Genomic DNA, 22,709 nt, shown 5'->3' with positions numbered 1-22,709 from the left:
TCACTCACTATGGCTCCCCAGCTGTCTGAGTTCCTGGTATGTAAGGCCACCCAAAGCTGTCTCCCGGGGTTACCACTGTTCTGCAGCATCCATGTCCACACATTAATCCACACGGCCCCACATTCTTAGCTTTTTATGTATTTACAGGCCTGTTTTTTTTTCTCTGTCTCCCCCTCACCAGCCTACCTCAACTCACATTATACACATTAACAGGAGCACCAATATGCGATATTGTCCGGATTAAGAAAATAGTCTGGATAAGACACTGTGATGTAAACAGCATTACCTTAATCCCAATAAGGTAATTCTTGGAATACACAATAATCAAATTAAGACGTTACCTCAGTCGCAGTACAAAGACATGTATACGTCTTAATCACATTAAAATATCCTATTTGAGTTTTCACAGCATTTTGTTACATCAGTATAAGCCAGTTAACTAACTACTTAACAGGTATTTGAATGTAAAGCTGACAAGTCATAATCAGACTCTGCTCTCCAACATATAAACAGGAATATCATGTAAACGTCATAATGAGAATAATATCTTATTCAGAATATGGTCAGAGGACTGAATATTGCTGTCCATGTAAGCGTAGTAGCCGTCAACTCCTTCGTTTTTCTCTCGTTGATAGATTTGTTGTAAAAATGCTTGTTTTTTGTAAAGCTGTTCAGATATAATTTTCTCTTCTGTTTATAGATTCCGATACCTATGGCTGATAAAGAGTATAGATTAAAAATATATTTATATAATGTATTTTATCAGCTACATCCTGCCAACCCTGTATGGAGCTGATATTATTGTTGTATGGCCTGGCTCACCTTTTGAAAAGCAAATACAAACAGAGGATGAAGGTTTTTTAAATTATTATTTAGTTTATCATCTAGTTTTAGTTTCTAACAATATTATAACATTTTACTTGTGGGACTTTCCAGTCGAAATATTGCCAGTTTGTGGACCTTGTAGCTCGCTCTGGCTAAACGCCACACTGCCGTAAATCTCTTCTTCTTTACCTCTCTAAAAGCAGTTTGTTGCTGTTGGCAGTAAAACACAGCTGCTGTTTTGGAATGGTGAAGAAGAAGTGGCTTTTGGGAAAATAAAATTGCAGTTTTAATTAAGTGAAACTAATATACTTTCAAGACACCGGATCTGATCTTTTAGAGGAGAGTCAGGTAAAGAATTATCCAGCAAACTGAATCCTTTTTCTTAAAACCCCTGAGCCCTCTACCATTTTGGATGGTGTGATGAGGCTTTGCTCTAATCGATGTGTTAGAACATCGGCTGTTTTGTTGCCTACAGATAAGGGAATCAGCTCAATTGTAACATTAACATTACACTACTGTCTGAGAGAGCGAGCTCTGTCCTCAAAGGCAGGTGGAACGACTGCAAACAGCCAAACAATACTGCAAGAACTATAAAACATGCACACACACCCACACACACACACACACACACACACACACACACACACACACACACAAACACACACAAACACACAATGAGTCCTTTGTACTCTCTCCCTGGGTACCGTCGGGGTGCGGTATGCCTCCTCAGCAATGCCAGCTAGCATGGGGCCAGCCTCCCTACTCTGCCCAGCAGCTCTCTTGGGGCGGGCATGTGTTTGTGAGTGTGTGTGTGTCCAAGTGTGTGCGTGTGTGTGTGTGCGTGCGTGTGTGTGTGTGTGTGTCTGAGGAGACCCAGGGAAACGTCAAATGCACCTGTGGTCTCCTCCCTTTACTCATCCATGTTTTTGCTTCTTTTCAGACACTACATATTCAACATAGTTTGTGAATGAATGCTTAGAATGACAAATGAAACTCACCACCATTAAAATACAACTGAGTCGTTTCATTAAAATATGTTCTTGTTTTGAAAAAGGAGACATATGCACAGCTTAGACAGAACCTGAGAGCAAAGATTTCTGAATGATTCATTTCTCTATTGACAAAATTTAAATCTTTGTTTTCTTTCACCTGACAGTACATGAATGGCGTGACTGGTTTTTATTCATGTTTCTCTGGTCCTGCTTCAGTATTTTACTGGTTACCTGTTACCCTCAGCAGGCCTCTCACTTGATTGATAGATTTGCTAAATGCTGTGGATGTTGTGGCTCTCCAATGCGCTCCAATGAGAGAAAATAAAAGTCGTGTGAAAGTGAATATTATATTTGTTTGCAACTGTAGTACCTGTGTGGAAGAGTATAAAGTCTGTTGTATATTTGGTTAATTTACAACAAATGTAGTAAAGGATGTTAAAAAAAAATAGAATTACAGCTGCTGGCTGATCTTGGACGGCACCTTTTTCATCGAGCCAGCTGATCACATGATGTGTTCAGCCACCCCACTTCCCCGTGCTCCTGGGCGTCTGGGGCACTTCAACCCCAGTTACTGTGGCAACCCTGTCGCTGTGCCTCATGGTGGGGTTTAGAAGTCGTGTATGTGTGTGTGTGAGAGAGTGAGAGGGAGATCTCCCAGTTCCAGGCCGAGAACAGGCAGTAACTGGTACGGCTTTGTCAGAAAGGGCAACACCTATTCACATACTTCATGTTAATATTTTCTTGTCTCAATTCAAATCCATAAAACACAAATCAGCAACTCCAAACAGTATTTTGGAGCTGGTCAAGAGAGAAAGCTCAAACCACTTTGAAAGGAACTTTTGGTCTTGTGAACTTCTGTATGTCTATTTTTAATGACAATTAATCAAAAAAGTAATGAACAGAGAAATTGACACGAATCTGTTAAATTATTTGACAGAACAAAAATCTCATATGTCATAAGGATTGCAAATGTATTAGATTTATTTATCCAACGAACGTTCTGTATATTATTCTCTCAGAAGAATGTTAAGCATCTAACTGTAAACATGATGAACATTCTTTTGTTGTGATGTAACCTTAAGGTTTTGGATGCCACTTTCCTTTCCGACTACAGATGGTTGATATATTAACCAACCTGAGAATCATCTTAACTTCCTCACCAAGTTATTTGTGTTGACAATGCATGACTGGGAATTTTCCTTCAATATCTCCAGTTCAAACTGTTTTTGTCCACGCCTCTGCAGACAATTTGTCCATCAGATCTCTAAGTCCTCTGTTTGTTTGTGCGTTTCTCTGCTCAGAAAAAAGCCAAAGGTGAGGAGCTGTTTGACCAGATCATGTATCATCTGGACATCGTAGAGAAAGACTACTTCGGACTGCGCTTCATGGACTCCGCACAAGTGCCGGTAAGACTGGAGATGCACTGTTGTTATCCTATACTGTACTCTTTATTTTTCATGCAATAGTATGTTGGGTTGAAAGGTGAAGCCAAATTTTTCTAGGCCTCTTGTAGTGGCTGGCTGCAGTATTGGTCCAAAACCTATTCTACTCCATGTAAGTTTATAGGACTTGGGTCAAAATATAAAGTCAAAGTACATGTCAGATACATTTATCTCAAAATAATGTTATATTATATATTAAGTGCTCATTTTTCTCGTAAGTTTGGTTTAAATTAAGTTATTTGACGCTATTAAAAAACAGGGTGAAACATCACATACACTTTGCACTCATCTACTTTAGTGAAAATATCTATGTCGTTTCAGTTAAGTTATTATTGAATGCTTCACTAAGTTCTTCAGGCAGCCACTTCTCAGCCAGACTTTAAGTGTCAGTCCACCGACTTGGTGAGAAGCTTGAGACGGGGACTTTCCCTCTCTGTGAATGGGCTAAAGGGATTGGTTATGGGAATCTTTTTGGGAGTCAGGCCGTGCACTAAGACAAAGTGTTTAAAGTCACTGGTCTGCTTCCTTCACACTGATCCTCTGTGAAGGCCATGGAAGGACGCAGGGCCAGTGGGAGTGAAGATGAAGCAGAAGGGAAGGACAAAGAGGAGAGGAGTGGAGCCAGAGAGCAAAAGAGTGGGAGAGCGTATGAAGGAGCGAGAGGGAGAGAGAGAGAGAGAGGGCTGAAATAAGGAATGTGGGGGAGAGTAGACTAGAGTGTGCGTTTTCCTCTGTTATCTTTTACTAACTTAGACACACACACACGCAAACGCACACGCACACGCACACACATCCACACACAACCACCCCTGACTCTCCTTGACATTGTTCATGCCTCATAGAACCAGAACCAAGAATAATTACTGTGTGTGTATATCTGCACACGCAGGACCTTCCTGATTTAGACTTTTCCTTAACAGAACTACTCTTTTTTTTATTCATAAAACAAATGCAGTGTCAGTGTTTGGTAATATTTATATAATTTTCTTTTTTTGTACTAAACCTTGAATATGAAGATGCTGTGTTTTCTTGGGCAGACATGTATATATATTTATATATATATAAGTATAAATTAATATCCATTAAATTATGACCAACTTGCCGCAATAATTAAATATGTTTGATAGTAAACTACACCTTTCTGAAGATATTGAACTTTTTTAATTGTTAACCTTCATGTTGTTTCAGCATTGGCTCGATGTTACGAAAAGTATAAAAAAGCAAGTGAAAAGTAAGTAAACACTGGCCTCTACCTTTTCTTTATCTTCCCCAAAACATTCATAATTACTTGCAATCATCACATTTTTATGTCATGTATAAGTATTAGGGATGCACCGATCCGATATTTGTATCGGTATCGGTACCGATATTAAAGAAATTTCTAGATCGGGTATCGGTGACAATGGGCCGATCCATATCGGCTGATCTATTCAGTGTAATTCTATGCTGTGCGCTGTGAGTGACGTCATACGCAAACAACACGCCGTGCGGAGCCGACAGTGCCCGGCGCCTCTCCCCCGGTTCCCGGTGCAAGCCGAGCCGCCTCCACCGGGGCCGCGGTGCTCCCCGGAGCCAGGCTGACGGCTGCTGCCCCGGTACCGGGACCCGGAACTTTGCCCACTCCGCACGCCGCCGCCGCTAGCTTCCCCCGGGCGGCTGTGAACCCCGGTCCGGCTCCCGGTCCGGGTCCCGGTCCCGCTCCGGCTCCCGGTCCCTCCGCCGGCCCGGTGCCGGACGGGGCCCGGTCCGGATCTCCCGCCCTGCTCAGTTTGAACGGAACCGGCGGAGCTGCAAAGTTGGTGAACTCGCCCGCGGGTGACTAACTGGTGCGGACCAGGGGAATCCGACTGTTTAATTAGTATCGGATCGGTATCGGCCGATACTAAACCTCAGATATCGGTATCGGTATCGGAGGTGAAAAAAGCGGATCGGTGCATCCCTAATAAGTATTCGACAATTTCTCTTCATCCTGTTACTTTGCTTATTATAACTTCATGGTGGCTAATTGTATTGTTAAACCTGATAATTCATCTGTTTCTCAGTCGGTCCACCATACTGCCTTCACTTGAGGGTGAAGTTTTACTCTTCAGAACCCAACAACCTGCATGAGGAGCTCACCAGGTGAGTTAAGACATTCAAATGTAAACTGTCTACTGTAGCGCATTTTATCGTGTACAAATTAATCAAACCTCAAGTTTATCTAATCTTATAAACCTTCAGAAGTCAGTGTGTTCTGATGAACCAGCCATGGACCAGCACTTCATCACTGAATGTCTGTGACTTAGGTTTAAATTAATTCACTCTGATCTGTCGTGGCCCTTTTGCAAACCCACTCTGACAACGAGGAACGAGACACAAATCTCTAACAGTATTGTCACAATTTGATGCTCAGAGCATGATACACAACACAAAGGTTGGTTTGTAATATGCAGCCCAATGGGAAGTTGATCTTTCTCTTTATTCCTTTAGCTCGTTCCTCCCCCTCTGGTTGAGGTTGTTTCTTAAGCCAAAGTTCAGGCTCTTCTGTTGACATCAAGGTTTGGCATAAATGCCCTCGTGTAGGGAATCAGGCCAAGATTCATTCAGTCAACAAAGGTCACATTGTACAGGATTCAACATGATCAATGTTTTTGTGTCATGTCCCATAAAACTGTCAAATCTAGTGAAATTCCATCACTATATTCAAGTGTATTGTTATGCTTTACTTTCAGATACCTATTTGTGTTACAATTGAAGCAAGACATCCTCAGTGGCAAGTAAGTAATCATCACCTCATACAACTCACACAATATTATGGTATAAGTGACAATAAATGTTCAGTTTGAGAAAGGGAGAGACAGAAATATAATCCATTAGTTTATGATGCACATCAGGGCTCCACCCTGCCAGCATAGACCACACAGCAGCACATTAGAGGCCTGTGTAGCCAGTTCTAAGATTAAGTCTTGCCAACAGTTGTGTTATATTGTGGATTGCATTAGTAATTATATTTAACTAAAGTGTAAACAACTTGAATCATGAAGATGTCGTAACTTCTCATGTTTCATTTTGAAGTTCTTGGTATCTGCTCTCTGTTTTGTTCAACACCTGCTGAGTGTGTATCCAGGCTGATGACTAATAGGAAGTGGCAGAGTCCAGTGGGTCCCAGTGACGGTCCGAGGGGAATGTTGGTGGCTTGTGTCAGCGTTTCCTAATTTTAATCTGTGACTGACTTTATGTGTGTCTGTGTTTTCAGGCTCGAATGTTCCTTTGAAACAGCGGTGGAGTTGGCTTCCTTCTCGTTACAGGGTAAGCACACAGCAGGTCTCCAGGATCTGGTTTGGTAATTGGAATCACCTCTGCAACACCTGCCATTCCCAGTGTCGTGTTTGATTGCAGTGCGAGCTGCAGTACACAGTTGAGACGTCTGCTGGCTTTGCTGCACTAAGCCCCAAAATTCTTGTCAAGAAATATAGAAACAGAAACAGTTAGTGTAGTGTGAGTCATACAAGCTGTTTTTTGGGGGGTAGTTTTTCCTTCCTCTTGTTGAGGGTTAAGAGCAGAGGATGTCGCACCTTGTTAAGCCCTATGAGACAAATTGAGATTTAGGAAAACAGGCAATACAAAAAATATTTGATTTATTGATTGATTGACAAGCAGTTTGTCAGTTTAAAGGTTGAATATGCTTGTAATCCAAGAAGTTTTTCCATCTGCACTGAACCTTTCCCTTTTTTCTAAGAACTAGTTTGTTTTTGGTCGCATACCTTGAATCTGTTCTATCCCTCCCACACGCCCGACACACACCACTCCCAGGCCCTTCCCGTACTTTGTAGCTTTCAGCTGATAAAAATGACCTTCCCCACTTCTCATGTGAGCTGTGTGTAAAACCAAGATGTCCACCAATCAGATCCATGCGCTCTCTCAAGTCCAATTGCGGGAATGGACCCTTGTGTTGCTGCTCCCCAGGAGTTTTCCTTGATCTTTTTTCAGACCAGTCATGCTGTCGATGTGAATCACCATCGGCTCTGAGTGATGTTCCCGGTGCTGCAGTCACTGAGGCACACAAACCTCAACGCTACAATACGATTGCAAATCAGAGGAGGGATGTAGCATTGGATGGAGTGGTGGAGAATGAAATTGCTGACACATGGGGCTGAGAAGTGATTTCCCATACAACATTAAGGGGGGGGGGGTAAACTCAGACTTTCAAAAGAACTTAAGCTTTGAGCTGTTGCCTCTCAGGCTTTTTTTTAATATATGGACTAAATGGCTGGGTGAGTGATGCGCTGCTATTCATCATGAGTAGAACCTGGCAGCTCGACACTGCCTGCTGTGCTACAGAGATTTGTTATTATTCATATTACTATCAAACATCTTAGAACGATGCTGATGATTTTGTGTTATAAGCTGCTCTCGTTGGGCTCATTGAGTGAGGTTAACGGAGGATTTGTTTTTGTTAAAAGATATTTGTTTCAGTGTGACATCTAGTGGCAGCGAGTATTGATTATATAACCTTTTAACAGAAAATGCGCAGCTGCTGAAAAGGTGTATTTGGGTTTTTCTTTCTGAAAATGGACAGACACTTAATCATGTAACCATGACTTAAATTATTTTGTTCAGAAAACTGTTTACTTGGGTAAATGTATTTAAATAATCAAGTTGTTGTACTTTTCATAGGACAAAGAAATTCTTCCATTCAATTCTACCATCCTCACCTTTATCAATCCCACTGTTAGTTCCTTATCTACTGTTTGAATTGTGTCAGTCAAACCTGTGTATAAAAGCAGGAATAGTCTCCACTATTATTGTCTGCTACACAGGCCTACATTATATTGCAAAAGCATTAATTGAGAAGATATTGATGGGACTTACTATAGCAGTATACACAATTTACTGCTAAATGAGGAATATACCTGTAAGAGCCACATAAATAGTCGTGCATCAGACGAACAAAAGAATGAGTCAGTAGAGTTTTTATGAAATGGGATTGCGTGCACAAACCCGTGGAGACACACACACACACACTCACTCAGTCACTGTGGGGTAAATGCCAGCTCATTAGTGCTCCATCCTCTTCAGAGGCCCCCTAATCCAGTACGCTTTCTGTCTTCTCTCTTTCCCTCAGCTGAGCTTTCTCCCTTTGTCTTCCTTTTTTTCTCAGAATTATGTTGTTAGTCCACTGACATTTACTGGGACAGGGAGAGAATGAAATTACCTTTTTTCCCTCCTCTGAATCCTGAATCTTTGCTCACATCTGGGTTCACTAAACAGCGAATAGCTCCCAGCAGGTCCTCGTGTCTCCTATCGACTGAAACTATCAGAACCAAGACATCTCAGTCTCTGTCCAATTTCTCCATACAACAGAGATACGGTTTTCCCCATTGTCTTGTTTTCAACATACAACTCTCGTTCTTATCTCGTGGAGATTTATGTTTTTTGCCTGTCCAGCCCTCCCTTTTTATTTAGCTTTTTGCTCTGATAAAATCTCTGGCCTGTAGTCCAGAGAGATCAGTCCCTGACCTGATGCTACACAGAGCTTTGTGCACTGGGAATAAAGGGAGGGTTTGTCATTTTGTCCATTAGGGTTTTCCTATTTCCTACAACGCAATATAAGACGCGTGTTTTTCTCCAAGAGGTTGAAAGTGAGAATTTTATTAACATTTATCAACTATGAAGTGATTTTTTTAAAGAATATATTTAGTCTTTAGTTGAACTGTACTCTCTTACAGTTCATTAGATAAGACTGTACAGTCTCACGCAGTCCATGATTTCAGCCATTCAACACAGCTGCTCATTATCTGGACATATTCTGCTCAGGGTTTGAACTGACAAGTATTTCTATTCTATTTTATTATTATAACTTTATTCTTATTATTTGTCTGTGTGTTTTCAGCTGAGCTAGGCGACTGTGACCCATTAGAACACAATGCTGACCTGGTGACAGAATTTCGCTTCGTCCCTAACCAAACAGAGGACGTGGAGCTGGCTATATTTAATGCATGGAAAGAGTGCAGGTAAGCTTTTCACTATAACTAAAGTCCTGTACGAGTGGGCAGTCAATTAAACGTAATATTAATGAAGAGGGATCTAAAGCAGTTCCCAAATCGCTGCTCATTCACTGTGAGTAGGTGACGTCACACATTGCCGATCTGAATTGTGGTTCCATTGTGTTGCGTTGCTTGCACAGCGTGAATTAGAAACTGAGTCGAGCTCAACCTTTCATGAGGCAGCTGAGGCTCCAGCTAATCAAATCATGTTCAAACTAATTCTTTAGCAAAGGCACTAACCAATAAAATCACTTAAATGCAAGATACAGATCCTGCTGTCAAAGTTATTTGGAAGAGGAGGCAGCTGGTGAACTTGAAGTGTGATCATCTGGTTTTGGACATTTTCTCCTGTGTACATTGGATTGATGTGTTTTCCATGTGTTTATTTATTTATTTTTCCATCTTCTGCAGTTGAAAATTGGCTTTTCATTCTCTTTTTTTAATCTGCTCTGTTTTCCCTACTCTCCTCCAGAGGTCAGACTCCGGCCCAGGCGGAGATCAACTACCTGAACAAAGCAAAGTGGCTTGAAATGTATGGAGTGGACATGCACATGGTCCAAGTAAGTGTCTCACTAGCATGGACTTTATAAGCTGTCTGAATCTTAGAAAACAGTCCACAGCAGATCACAGCCTCTGTGGGTTAAAGATTGATTATTTTATTTTCCTACCCTTCTGTCCTGCAGGCGAGAGATGGTAATGAGTACAGTCTTGGTCTGACACCCACTGGAGTTCTGGTGTTTGAAGGAGAAACAAAGATCGGCCTCTTCTTCTGGTACATTTGGTCATGACCTCATTAACTGAAACGTTCATTTCAATACTTTATAAAAGCATTTTAAAGTTTGTGTGTTTGTTTGTTTTTTTGCTTTAGGCCCAAAATCACCCGACTAGATTTCAAGAAGAGCAAACTGACACTTGTGGTTGTGGAGGATGACGAACAGGTGAGCGTAAGCAAACACTGCCTTACAGTGGAATGTTCACAATACAGGACAGTCCTATCTAAGCCCTCTATGTACTGTACCTAGTTAGAACACTTATCTGTTTCAAATGGGGCCAGATTCATAGTTTGTATTTCAAGCACTCAATACCAAGGCTGCTCCTGTGAACAATAGTTTTCAGTTTCACCACATATAAACGTTTTGCATCATATTTTACAAACTAGACCATGCAAGCCATGTTTAATCACTTGAAAGAGAAAGTATGAACATACAGCGTTTGCTTTGTTCATAATAAAAGCTTGTCTGAAGTCGTGCCTGAGCCTTGAGAGAGGTTTGTTCCAAACCGTAATGAAACAAGACTTTGTTTTGTTGTACCCAGAGGCCAGTGTATATGAGAGAAACATAGTCTGTTTATGCCCATCCTGGAGGTCTGACTGAGGTTAATAAAGAAGCATGCCCCCTCTGGTATTTCTGGTATGCACCATTCTCCTACGCACATACACGCACATACACGCACACACACACACACACACACACACACACACACACACACACACACACACACACACACACACACACACACAGAGGTTTAACCTTCCAACTCTGTCCTAAACGGTTATATAATGTATGTAGTTTTGTCACCATATAAATTTACTGTACTTTTTTTCAAGCACAGAACATTTTTTAAACCTCTCACAAGATTCTTGTCTGTCACACACACACGCTCAGCAGGAGCTTTTGTAAACCGATGGAGAAAAGACGAGCTGTGATTCTTGTCAAAGTCTTCTCACAGTTGCACATATTAAAGTAGATTGTGTAAATTTGGAGAAGGTGACCCATCTTAAAGAGAGTTTCTAAGGACAGGTGGCCAGTTGGAAAGTACAGTGTGTCCATGAGCATGTCTGTCTGCCTCTGCCTCTGCCGCTCTGGCTCCACTGGACCTGTGGAAGTCTTACTTTCGAATTCATCTTGATGGTCCGGTCGTACTGTTGCAGGTCTCCGTAAAACTTTATGTTAGATCTATAAGAGCATTAGAGGATCTGTGGCTTTGAGATGATCTGTTACTGGACCAGCATTTTCACTTGGAGGAATCCCAAATACAACCTCAATTTTTTAAACACAGGTTTTATGAGCTTACTTTTCTCTTGCTTGTTTAGAACATTAACACCTTGAGTGCCCTGTTCATATTCATATTTATATGGTAATGCTGTTGTGTTGAGGTAAAACCTGGAACAGATTGTATTTGTTTTATCTGTTTAACCTTTTTTGACCTGGATTGAACTGAACTATGTTGGACTTGTGGTGGAGACTGAAACAGAATTTGTAAATATACCAATCAAACTCTACATGTTGAGGCTGTGGGAGACACAAACACACACCCACAGCTCTTTTCTAGTCTTTGTTTATATTTGTTTACGTAGTTTCACGTGAAGTCATGTTCAACATGTTCTTTAGTGGTCTTTTTCTTTTGTCTTTATCTTACGTGCTCACTACAACTCCCTATCGCCACAGCCCTTAAAGAATGTGACTGTGACTCTGGAAAGGCAATGCAGGTTTTGTAGCTGACTGTGGTGTCAGTCAGACTTTCATCTACTTTGCAATTAAAAATTCAGATTACCTTCACAGCCATAGAGTGCAGCCATTCATTCTTCACATATCAGCCTCCTTCCACAAGAAAGAATTAGCACATGGGCTAATTTCAAATGAAATGAACTTGTTATAGTTCCCAGTAGATGATTGTACTACACCAGGCTGTGGGTGAGAGTTCTATTACCTCTGGAGATGCTCACATGAGACGTTACTCTACTGAGACCAAGTCCTCTTCTCTGTGTCATCCCCGTCTAACTCCGTGTCAATCCTTGTCAGGGTAAAGAGCAGGAGCACACCTTTGTCTTCAGGATGGATCATCCCAAGGCCTGCAAGCACCTGTGGAAGTGCGCCGTAGAGCACCATGCTTTCTTCAGGCTCAGAGGGCCAGTGCAGAAGAACTCCGCGAGCTCCGGGTTCATCCGCATGGGCTCACGCTTCAGATACAGGTAACGGGTGGACGTTGGGGCAGGTCAGGGGTGAAGGATGCTTTTGAATATTCAAGTTCTCTCTGAAGTTTAGATTCATAAAATTAAACCCATATCAACAGTTACACAGTTTGTTGTGAAAGAATGACTGATGGTCATGTTTAGCCTTGTTTCTAGTGCTGCTCAAATAACAGTGTAAATATAAAATGTGACTCAATCAACACAAAATCTGACAAAATGTAAGCACAATTTCAAAACATGAAATATAGAATGTGACATCTGTTAATACGGCACAACTTATCTGCTTTTCCACATCTCAAAATTGCTTATTGGAAAAGATACCGGAAGATGCTAATGAATTTGACGCCACAAATTTCAAAGAGCCGTGTTTGTTTCTGTCTCTTGTGTTTTGAACGCACCAACAGAGATGAACCTAGTGTGTTACAGTATCATTCCTCTGTACATACAAACCGCACACATGTGTACACACCGATACTTGCAGTGGTTCAAACCAGGCACTCAGTGTCAACTGGCTGTAGTCGCCAGCTAGTTCCCTCCTCTGTATGTTTAAACATTACCCAGTTGGATAAGCACTGGCAGTCACGTTGGTTTAACACAGAGGTTAGAGGGTTTGTTGTTAATAGAAGGTTACCGCCTGGATGGGTCCTGAGTTCAGCAGTGGTCCTCACAACGCCTGTTGTTTTTAGGAAAATAAGATTTAGCAAAAACTAATCCTGTAAGGTTGTCTATATGTTTTTAAATATACATTATGTGTTTGTCTTTGTTTGTGTTACCAGTGGAAAAACCGAGTATCAGACGACCAAGGGCAACAAAGCGAGGCGGTCAGCCTCCTTTGAGAGGCGGCCTAGTCGACGTTACTCAAGGAGAACCATGCAGCTCAGAGGTCATGGAGGTCAGGACAACCCTCGTAGTAAGTAACCAGCACAAAGGAATTTACTCACAGTGTACCTGACCATCACAGAGGACAAGTATACACAGAAAAGCTCATGCATACATAGAATAGCTATATTTTTATTAACATTACACTTTTGTGATGAAACAGTCTGTCATGATATAAACCTACCCACATCTATACATTTCAAAACATGTATTAATCTCTTCATTTTATATGTTTCTGTATAAAATACTGTCTTTTTTTTTTTTTTTACAGGACCATTCAACACACAGGAGTGAGTACACTGATGTTCTATACTACGTGATTGTGTAATTGTCTGTTAAAGTTACCTTCTTGCAAAGGTTAAATTCAGGTTGTAATTTAAGGTTAACCACAACAATTGTAGTAGCCTAGTTTCTGTGTGCGCCACACCTTTAAAGCATGGTTGCTTACTGTGCTCTCTAACACACACATGCACACGCACCATTAAGCTCGGCTATAATCATGTTACAGCAGCAGCCTTGTGTGTGTGTGTTTGTGTTAAAGTCATGATGTCAGTGATAGTGTTAATCTGTCCTGGGACCAGAGGATCTGTCCTGACTCAAAGCATAGTAATGATGATAAACATTCCTCTGACTTTAATCACACCTATTTGGACAAACCTACACTTCGACAGAGCCAGTACTTTGAAGCAACATAACAAATCTGATGGGGATTTGCTAATTGGCTCACAGGCACCCTGATAGACTTATTAAAATTAGCATTAAGGAAATAGTATAACCATAAATTGGTCCAAAGAATGACAGCAGGTTGTTTATTTTCATTATAAATCCATACAAACTGTTTATGTCTTGGTGCTTTGTGCTTTGTGATGTTTTTTGATTTAAATCTCCATTTCTTTCTTCGCTCAGAGCTCTTTCCTCAGGCAACGGAGTCAGCTCCAGCAAAGAGAACAAGGTGAGGAGCAGAATGGCTGCATTGTTTTATCCCTCCTCTATTATATTGAGAAACAATACCGAGTAGCACAAGAGACTCAGGTTGTTCTTGAACTCTGACAGACAAGTACAGAGAAAACAGTTCCTCTGTGTGACCAGTTTCAGTTTGCAAATGTAAAACAGCTGGGTTGTCCTAGTGCCTTAAAGGGATAGTTCACCGAAAATGAGTGAATATAATTTTTTTAATTTTCAATACGTCCACATCTTGTCTATTTCCTTCTGTACACCTCTACCATTTATTCTCCTCAAATAGTTTGCTCTGTTTAATATCATTCTGTCTCTCCCCCTCAGGCTCCTACCAGAAGTGCATGGTCTAGTGTGCCTGTGGTCACCCCAGTGGCTGCTTCTGTCTGTGGACCAATGGAAATCGAGTCCCTGCCCAGGAGTCCTGGAGTAGAGAAAAGGAGGTTTGTTCACGGCTAATTTGAGTTTTTAGTCTTCTCTTCTGAATGTCAGCGTGTCTTATTTCATTTTGTTTTGTATTTGTTGAAATGCTCTCCAGCCCCTTGTTACTAAGACAGACAGTTCAGAAAGAGGATGAATCAACATTTTAAATTGAATGACAATCAATTTGTCATACGCCAGTTGCAGCTGATAAGAAGCAGGGCCATGTAAAGGAAGGGCTGATCCCTGTTGGATGCTGAAAGATTCAGTGCAATCAGAAAGTATCCAGACACGTTTTTGCATTCAATTATGATTCAGCCTTATCATCTCTACACACTTAGTAACACATGATGACAAAGCGTAGATGTTTTTGCTGATATAGGAAAAATTGGAAAAACTGCCCTGAAAGAATCAATTTTAACTGCTTTCACATAAGGCTACAACCTTAAAAACAATGTGAAGATAGAGAAAAATAGATATTAGGTTTTGTTTGTATTTGTTCCTGTGTCCCTTTCATACTTGCCTGCTCTTTTTCCATATTTCCAAGTTCCTGCTTGTTTTTGCGATTGTGCAATGATATACAGGTTGTACTTGTACTTGTGATGCTATGGGAGGTGTTCTCTGAAACACAATGGTGGATAATAAATGCAGTTAGACAAATATCTGACTGACTGATAGTGACAGTTAACAGTGTGATGGGCCTGTGGATTGAATCAGAGGCCGACATACTCTTTAAGACTTTCTCCTTCTTTTAGTTGTAGTCATATTTCTCACATCTTATGGTTGTCTATGGTTCTGCTATATTTTAGCCCTTTTTGTCCACTTTCCCTTGTGGTCCCAAAGTGGTCTCAGATTTTTAAACCTCACTGAATGCAAGCTCCTCAGTTATTAACCTGCCATGTCCCCATGTGTGTTCCAGTATTAACATGTACTGAGGAGTAATTGGTCTTATCTGGAGCCTGGTCAGGTAGGTACCACCCAGCACTGAATCTTGCTGTTGCGCTGGCTTTAACAAATCAAACGCTGTTCGGTGACGGGCTCCGTGATTTTGGCTTCTAGAAAAGAGGGGCTGCCTCAAAGTGCATTCTGTCTCCTGTGATTCTATGTTTGTTCATTTCTGATCAGCATGAAATCTCAACCTAATCGGTGCAGGGTATGATGTGATGATTGTGCTTGGATCTTGTGTTTGGCATCGTGAATCAGTTATGTGATGATTTTTTGCTTTGGATCTGCTCTGTTCCAGAAATCGGGGCGTGTGGAGGTTTCTCTCCTTTCATTTCATTTAACACTTTGCATCCTGTGAACCTGCTTACTTATCTTCTTAAGTTTGAAATAGTTTCAACAGTATTTAAGAATTAGTGTAAGTTTGTTGTAAGATATAAGATTCAAGTAGCGAAACATTAAAAATTATATTACTCACCTAAATGTGTTTTTTTTCCAGCCTAATGTAAATATTCCTATTTTCCTAACAAGGCCACTTTGGCTTCTGCATGAACAGCTCATCCAGATTTGCAGCTAAGGCTGATCCTGTTTCTAGTAAAGCACATTTCTGGTCAGCTTCAATAAGAGGATTGCCAGTCATTTATGTAGAAAACAGGAAAAAATACTGACTTGCATCCGGAATAGGAGGGTGCACAGATAAGGCCAGTTCATTGACAGCATGATGACGTTACACCACCTCTTGTTTATACCATCAACCCATAGAAACCGTGTACACTGGTGTCAGTGGACATGAGGAAGATTCTTTGAAAGAGACAGTTTCATCACTAATGCTTCAGAATAATCTGTGGAGCTCTTCTTCTGCTACATCTGGTTTTTAGTACAATGTTGATTTTGCCACCTTCAGCTTTTCTTTCCGATAAAACAAGCAATTAATCTCAATATTTCTGTATCTGTCATTTTATATACTGTATATATATCTGATATCCAAATCAGTGCCAAGAGTGAACTGCACTTTCGAGAAGAAATCGTACTTTTAAAATCAAAATAATTAACAAATGATCATTTAAACCAACTAACATAATAAAATGTTAATAAATACCAATCTATTAATTATAAACTGATTTTAAATTGCTCAATATTTGTCTTTTTGTCTTTTTTACAATGTTGCTTACGTCTTCAAGCTGCTTCTGTCTCATTTAAAAACTGCCATAGTTCTCTTTCTTTATCTGTCGTCTCTCTTTCCTTCACCTCTCAGTCCTCTAAGTTTTTCCTCCTCTCTGTAAAAGATCATCAGTGAGAGTAAGTAGGTCTTTGTTTAATGTCTTTGCAACTACCGGTAGCTAAAAAAAAATCTCATCTGTATTGCTAGGAAGAGACATGGAAGTTAATCTGCTGACCATGTAGTCACATCACATTAGTTAGTCGCTGCTTTAAAGTGTCAGTGGGAAGCCGTGCACTTATTCTCCCAGTGGTGCAGCATGAATAAAAGCCTCCAGCACCGACTATAAGCACCAAAATTTGACATAAGCCACCAAACCTCCGCCATTGGAGGTGAAAAGCCACATCTCAGACGTGCCAGAGACATCTGCTCCACTTCACTTGACTCAAGTGTTCGTGTCACAACACTTGTCAACGTGCGCTTGTATACACGCCAGTGTACAACGTAGCAGAAGCAATGACGTGTAAGTTGTGAGGCTAGTTCAGTGTCCCGACTCTGCTGGCCCCACCACAACCCTCGGTTTTATTCATGTGGTTCATGTCCCCTGAAGCAACGCTTTAGTGGTAGTACTCTAAAATGGACAGATGATGTCATATTAAAAAAAGATAAATGCATTAGCATTGACAAAGCTGTAGAAAACCTCTAAGAAACCCTGTTTATCAAACACGGAAGGACAGCAAACAGAGTTAACCCTTGAGATGATCCGATACCTTTTCCCTCTCTTCAAAAGGGCATGCAAAAAAACACACTGCAATGTATTTTAGCAGCTTAATAATATTAACCCTTTTTGGAAGTAATGAATTCTATCATTGATTTTATGGCCTGGCTTTGGTTAAATCTTGAAAATAAATACATTTAGCGAATGAACGTCGTAGATCTTCTTAAATGATCTAGTTCGACCATCATAATTGGAAAATAACACCAAGGAGAAAAAATAGCAGTTTTATTTAGGTAAAACTAATAAACACAGAACGTGTGGTTCAGGATCGCTACATAGATTTGGAAACTTGCCTGTGCCTGACTTGACATTTTCAGCAGTATCGAAAGGATTTCTGCTGCTGCTATTAGAACATCTCTAGTTCGCTTGCATGTCAAATCAATTCCCATTAATTACAAGAATGAATCTTTCATACTAATGTTTTTTATTTATCATTATACCTTCTTTCTTTTTTGTTTTATTAGCTACCTGCTGCCACACATTCTCTTCTGCTGCCCTCTGCTCCTCCTCCCTTGTATCTTCTCTCGCCCTCTCAGTCATTTGCAAATAATCTCATCCCCCGGTCTCGCTCTTTGGTTCATGTCGTCTCTCATTCACTCCCCATTTCCTAACACCCCCCCCCCCTCCTGTTTGTCCTCTTCCCCTTGTCTTCCTCCACCCTGTTCTCCTCAGGTCTCCTCTTCCCTCCATCCTCCATCCTCCCTGCTCATCTCTCATCAAATCTCCCCAAAAGGAGTTTGGCAGATCTGACCACCCGACGACAGTCTCTCCGTCTGTACTGACATGAATTGGACAGCACACTTTTAAATGGGAATGACACAGCAGTGGCTCGCCCCATGAAAAGCTCCTGCTGTGAAGGCAGTGGCCGTCACATTGAAGAAAACACTTGGCGTGAATGTCCATATGTCTCTTAGGAGCTGAAGTCTAATAACACTAGTAACACTTCTTCAAGAGGTCACACTGGAATATTTTCTCTCAGTGTCTCTTTAATCTCGAAAAGTTTCATCTCCCTTTGCTCCGTTCACCTTCTTTTTCTCTCTCGCCTTTTCCAGTTCGTCACTTTCAATACTTATTAACTCTCCTCTCCTTTCTCTCCTTTCCCCTTTGCTCCTCTTGACCTTCTCTCCTAACCTCGTAGTGAAACTGCGTGGCCGGGGTGAGATGGTTTCATTATGAGGGGAAGGAATTCAGCTCTCGATTCTGAAGGGAAACAAAAGGTCACATAGTTCTGAGGGTTTAGAACCAAACGCTCGACTTCTGTGTTACACTCTTTTTAAAAAAAACTTAATGTTTTTGTAATACTCTAAACATGGTTGCTTTATGAAGTTTTACTTCCGCCAAATGATTATTTTATATATAAGAAAATAATTAGATTTTTCTCTTTCGTATTTAATTTGTTCTGCACATTTCATGGATCTGAAGGTTGATATTCTTCTCATCTGTCGATAAATGTGTCTGAGAGATTGTTAGATTAGTTTAGCACGGGGGTGTCCAAACTACGGCCCGCGGGCCAACTGCGGCCCGCCATCCATTTTTAATTGGCCCCCATCAATGTCTTAAAATATAATGTATTAAAAAAAAAAAAATTTTTTTTTTTGAAACTCGAAATTTAGTAACGCTCAAATGGCACTCACTTAAAGCACTTTGTCTTGCTTTATGGGGCCTGGCTTCGTCGACAGGGGAGAGGCCAGTGCATGCTTCTGCGTTTTCAGAGACGCGCAAGAAGGGGCACGCAAGAGCCCCTTTCGTGCTTGCGTGCGTTCACCAATTTTTGTAACTATCAGCCCGCAAGGCTGTGATTGGTCCGCTAACTACATCCTTTCCAGAGTCATATTTCCGGTTTCATGCCCCATAATACCGGCAGAAACCAAGGAAGATTTAGAAGAACGGATATGTACCTAATAGAAGAGCACTTGGCAGAAGAGATCTGAAAGTATGACAACTTGTATAACCCGTCACTGACTAAATACAAGGACAAGCAGATGACCTGCAATTCCTGGAAGGAGATCTCGGCTGACGTCAGTTTGCAGGTCGACGAGTGTACGAAGCTGTGCAGAATGATCAGGGACAAATTTGTCCTTCAGAAAAAGTAATAAACAGTCGACAAAGACTGCCACACACAAAGAAGGTGTCTCTCAGGTTGTCTTCGACAAAAAAACGTTACTCCACCTAGTGGTCTGGCGGTGAATTGCTTTGCTGACTTGCTAGCTGTCCCTCAGAACGCCACCACGCCACACCCCCCCACCCTGAGCGACGCGACTGTCAACAGACTACTCAAGGGCAGGGGGCGTGGCGGCGTGAGTGGCCCAGTCCTTGTTATTTTTTTCTGTATGTGGCCCTCCGGACAAAAAGTTTGGACACCCCTGGTTTAGCATAAAACAAAACCCGGGGCCGATAGTTGGCTAACTTGGCTCTATTAAAGGTGCATTTCATACATTTCCAAGTACATACATTTTGCACATTCTTGTTTTGTCTCTCACATTATGGACACTATACTCAGAAATGTAAGTGATATGACCTTCTCATCCAACTTCTTGGTAGAAATATAATTCCCTTAATATATTCACAAGTGAATCAGACTTTAATTTATCTGTTGTTAGTTCACTGCAAGTGGTTAACGCCCAGTTGGGTGTTTTATGAAATAAGCCAGCTGTCAAGCTCAAGATGGATTTGGCTGATAAATCCAAGCAGTGTGTCCAAGTTGTTATCCTATGAAAGCTTAACTACACCTCAGCTACAGTTGCTTAGTTAAATGTTAACAACAAACCTGTGACCAAAGGAAGTACACCTTCTGTGTTCCAATCATTTCATAGAGTAAATACATGATTGCTCTCGTCACAGAAGAGTGTGTAGCTTTAAATAGCATTTTTGAAAGTATGTTTTATCTGTTTTCCTACTAAAAGCTAGGGTTGGTAATCCTGGGGAAAACAACACTTTGAAAATATGCAACCATCGTCCTCATCAAAGCTTTGCCCCGAAACACATGAACTAGCACAACCTTACAAATGGACTTTTCTGTGACTCGCTCACTAACTTCTGTGTATGGTCTCAGCTTCAGTGGTGTTTGTCTCTCTGGCTTCAGACTCTGGTCATGTGCAGTGAGAGCACGGACAGGCTGAGCACAGGCAATTTGGTTAGTGACAGACAGGTATGCCTGCCAGTGTTTATTAGAATCCTGTGAGGGCCACAGACAGGAGCCTTGTTTCTTTCTCTTTTTTTCTTACTGATGCCTTATTGATTGCTTCTGGGACGTGTAGAGGATTTGAATAAATTAAAAAAGTGTTTCAGGAAAAAGTTACCAACCCTATCTTTTACAGAAGGATTACCAGGATTTTGATTGAGGATGTAACTTAATTACTGATTATTATTGTGTATCTTCTTTTGCCGTCATTCAAGTTGTGCGTTGACGACTGCACATGCACAAAAAAACACAAGCATGCAAGGAAGTAGTTACTGTTAACTATATATATATATATATATATATATATATATATATATATATATATATATATATATATAAATCTCTCTTTTCATTCACTCTGTGAAATCTGTTGCCATTTTTACACTTTTCTAGTATTTTCTTTTTACATTGCTTTGTAACTACTCAGACTTTCTGTCAGAAAACTGTTGGAGGAGGAGTTGAGTCGTGTAACTGGTGTAAATAAACACTCATGTATGAGAACTGAATGAAAACTAAATACAGTTCTGTGCTTGTCTGGGAGGAGGCTGTACATCCTGGGAATGTGTATCTTGCCTTGTGTCTGTGTTTTATTGCCAACATCAGAGGTTTGTACATCCTCACTGTCCATGCTGTTTCCTTAATAGATTTCCCAAACATGTGGGAGCACTTTATATGTTTGGTTTGTGAGTCCTCTGGCGGAGCATTTTCCTTTTCTTCACATGTAAGTGTGGTGCTCTCTCCAGGCTGCATGCACACCACCACTACTCTGCTTCACTGTGTCTTCAGGCTACAGAAATATGAGGTAATAACCGGGCTGCTGAAGGAGCTTCAACCAAAACCCGTGTAGAAAACATTTTGCTTCGGGACACTGCAAATTCTCAGAATATTGCATCACATTATTCCCGACAAAAGTTATTACCTGCTTTGCAGACTTATTGCTATTGGCAGAAGCATGTTTCTGTGAAGTGTTCCTTTACCTCTGGAGAGGGCATCTGGTTTTGGGCATGTTTATTTTTTTGTTTTTGTTGTTTTTTGAGAGCTGCATCTTTCTGATAGAAAGTACAGCCACTTCTTTTTTACTTTCTTCTTATTCTTGTTAACAATGATTTACAGTGGATGCTCATAACTTCAGATATATGATATAGATATATATAATCTTTTTTTCATATTTCTCCTTAGCCAAAATGGAGATTAAGTTTATTTTTGTTTTATTTAAATTTTGTTGGTTTGTTAATGGGAAATTGGATTCATTCTCGGATGTGTTCTGATACACTATCATGGACCAGAGCCCATTCATATCTTATGGATGCTGCTGGTAAGTTGTACAGCTGTGATAACCTCAATTCTTCTGTTAAAGTTTTGGTTCAACACTTGCATCATCCCCACCATCATATCTGTTTGTGTTTGTATTAAAAACACAGTTGTTATAAATCCAGCATCTTTACCTGCAGCTTCTTTCATACCTTCCTCTTCTACCTTGTATTGTCTGCAGTGGGCCTGTGGTTGCTGACCTGATGGAGACCTGCATTGATGATGTCCTCGGGGCTCCCGTTGTTCCCACGGTGACGGCCACAGAGGAGGCGGGACCAAGCAATGCCTACGCTGCTGCCGCCAGCGTTGCGGCAGAGGATCCACTCAGCCTCGCTGGTGAGGTTATAGAATCTAACACAATGGGATCGGTCTGAAATAGTTTTATAAAGACCAATCCACCACTAATCCTGTAAATATATTAGGCAGCTGGTTTGTTGTGTATTTGTAGTTTTATCTGAAACTAACAACCACCACCCTGACTCACTCCTGCCTCCGATATATCTTAAAAAAAGATTTTGTTTTGATCCACCTCTTTATCCTTTACCCTTCTTCTGGTCATGCCCCACCCCTCTAGAAACACTTTGGGAAACGGTTCAGTAGTACAAGTTATATTGTAAATGCACTAAAAGATTAAAATAAAGTTGATGTACCTTTTCATTGTTTATCTGTGTCTTGTCAGAAGCAGCAGCTCGTCTGAAGCAGCTGGAGCTGGAGAGCAGTCCAGTTCTTGTTCCACTGAGAAACAACGTCAACGTCAATTTGGCCATGAACAACCAGGTGCGTGCGTGTTTGAAAATGAAAGCCCTTGTATCTTTACAAGGTAACACGT

General features: G+C 40.9%; 1 protein-coding gene across 1 annotated transcript in view; it reads left to right on the top strand.

Annotated features, from left to right (window-relative positions):
- Nucleotides 1-22,709, top strand: part of epb41l5 (erythrocyte membrane protein band 4.1 like 5) — a 33,439-nt gene that overhangs the window by 4,926 nt on the left and 5,804 nt on the right. Inside the window, exons 3-18 of the mRNA XM_061088086.1 lie at nucleotides 3,119-3,223; nucleotides 4,448-4,490; nucleotides 5,302-5,380; nucleotides 5,971-6,015; nucleotides 6,495-6,547; nucleotides 9,132-9,252; nucleotides 9,758-9,845; nucleotides 9,969-10,057; nucleotides 10,154-10,223; nucleotides 12,087-12,256; nucleotides 13,033-13,166; nucleotides 13,407-13,425; nucleotides 14,042-14,087; nucleotides 14,417-14,532; nucleotides 22,062-22,216; nucleotides 22,560-22,657. Of these exons, the coding sequence (XP_060944069.1) occupies nucleotides 3,119-3,223; nucleotides 4,448-4,490; nucleotides 5,302-5,380; nucleotides 5,971-6,015; nucleotides 6,495-6,547; nucleotides 9,132-9,252; nucleotides 9,758-9,845; nucleotides 9,969-10,057; nucleotides 10,154-10,223; nucleotides 12,087-12,256; nucleotides 13,033-13,166; nucleotides 13,407-13,425; nucleotides 14,042-14,087; nucleotides 14,417-14,532; nucleotides 22,062-22,216; nucleotides 22,560-22,657 (1,431 nt within the window). The remainder of the gene's footprint in view (nucleotides 1-3,118; nucleotides 3,224-4,447; nucleotides 4,491-5,301; nucleotides 5,381-5,970; nucleotides 6,016-6,494; nucleotides 6,548-9,131; nucleotides 9,253-9,757; nucleotides 9,846-9,968; nucleotides 10,058-10,153; nucleotides 10,224-12,086; nucleotides 12,257-13,032; nucleotides 13,167-13,406; nucleotides 13,426-14,041; nucleotides 14,088-14,416; nucleotides 14,533-22,061; nucleotides 22,217-22,559; nucleotides 22,658-22,709) is intronic.

The sequence above is a fragment of the Limanda limanda genome, chromosome 16, assembly GCF_963576545.1.
Source record: "Limanda limanda chromosome 16, fLimLim1.1, whole genome shotgun sequence".
Classification (NCBI taxonomy): Eukaryota; Metazoa; Chordata; class Actinopteri; order Pleuronectiformes; family Pleuronectidae; genus Limanda; species Limanda limanda.
This window is presented reverse-complemented; position numbering and strand designations above follow the sequence as displayed.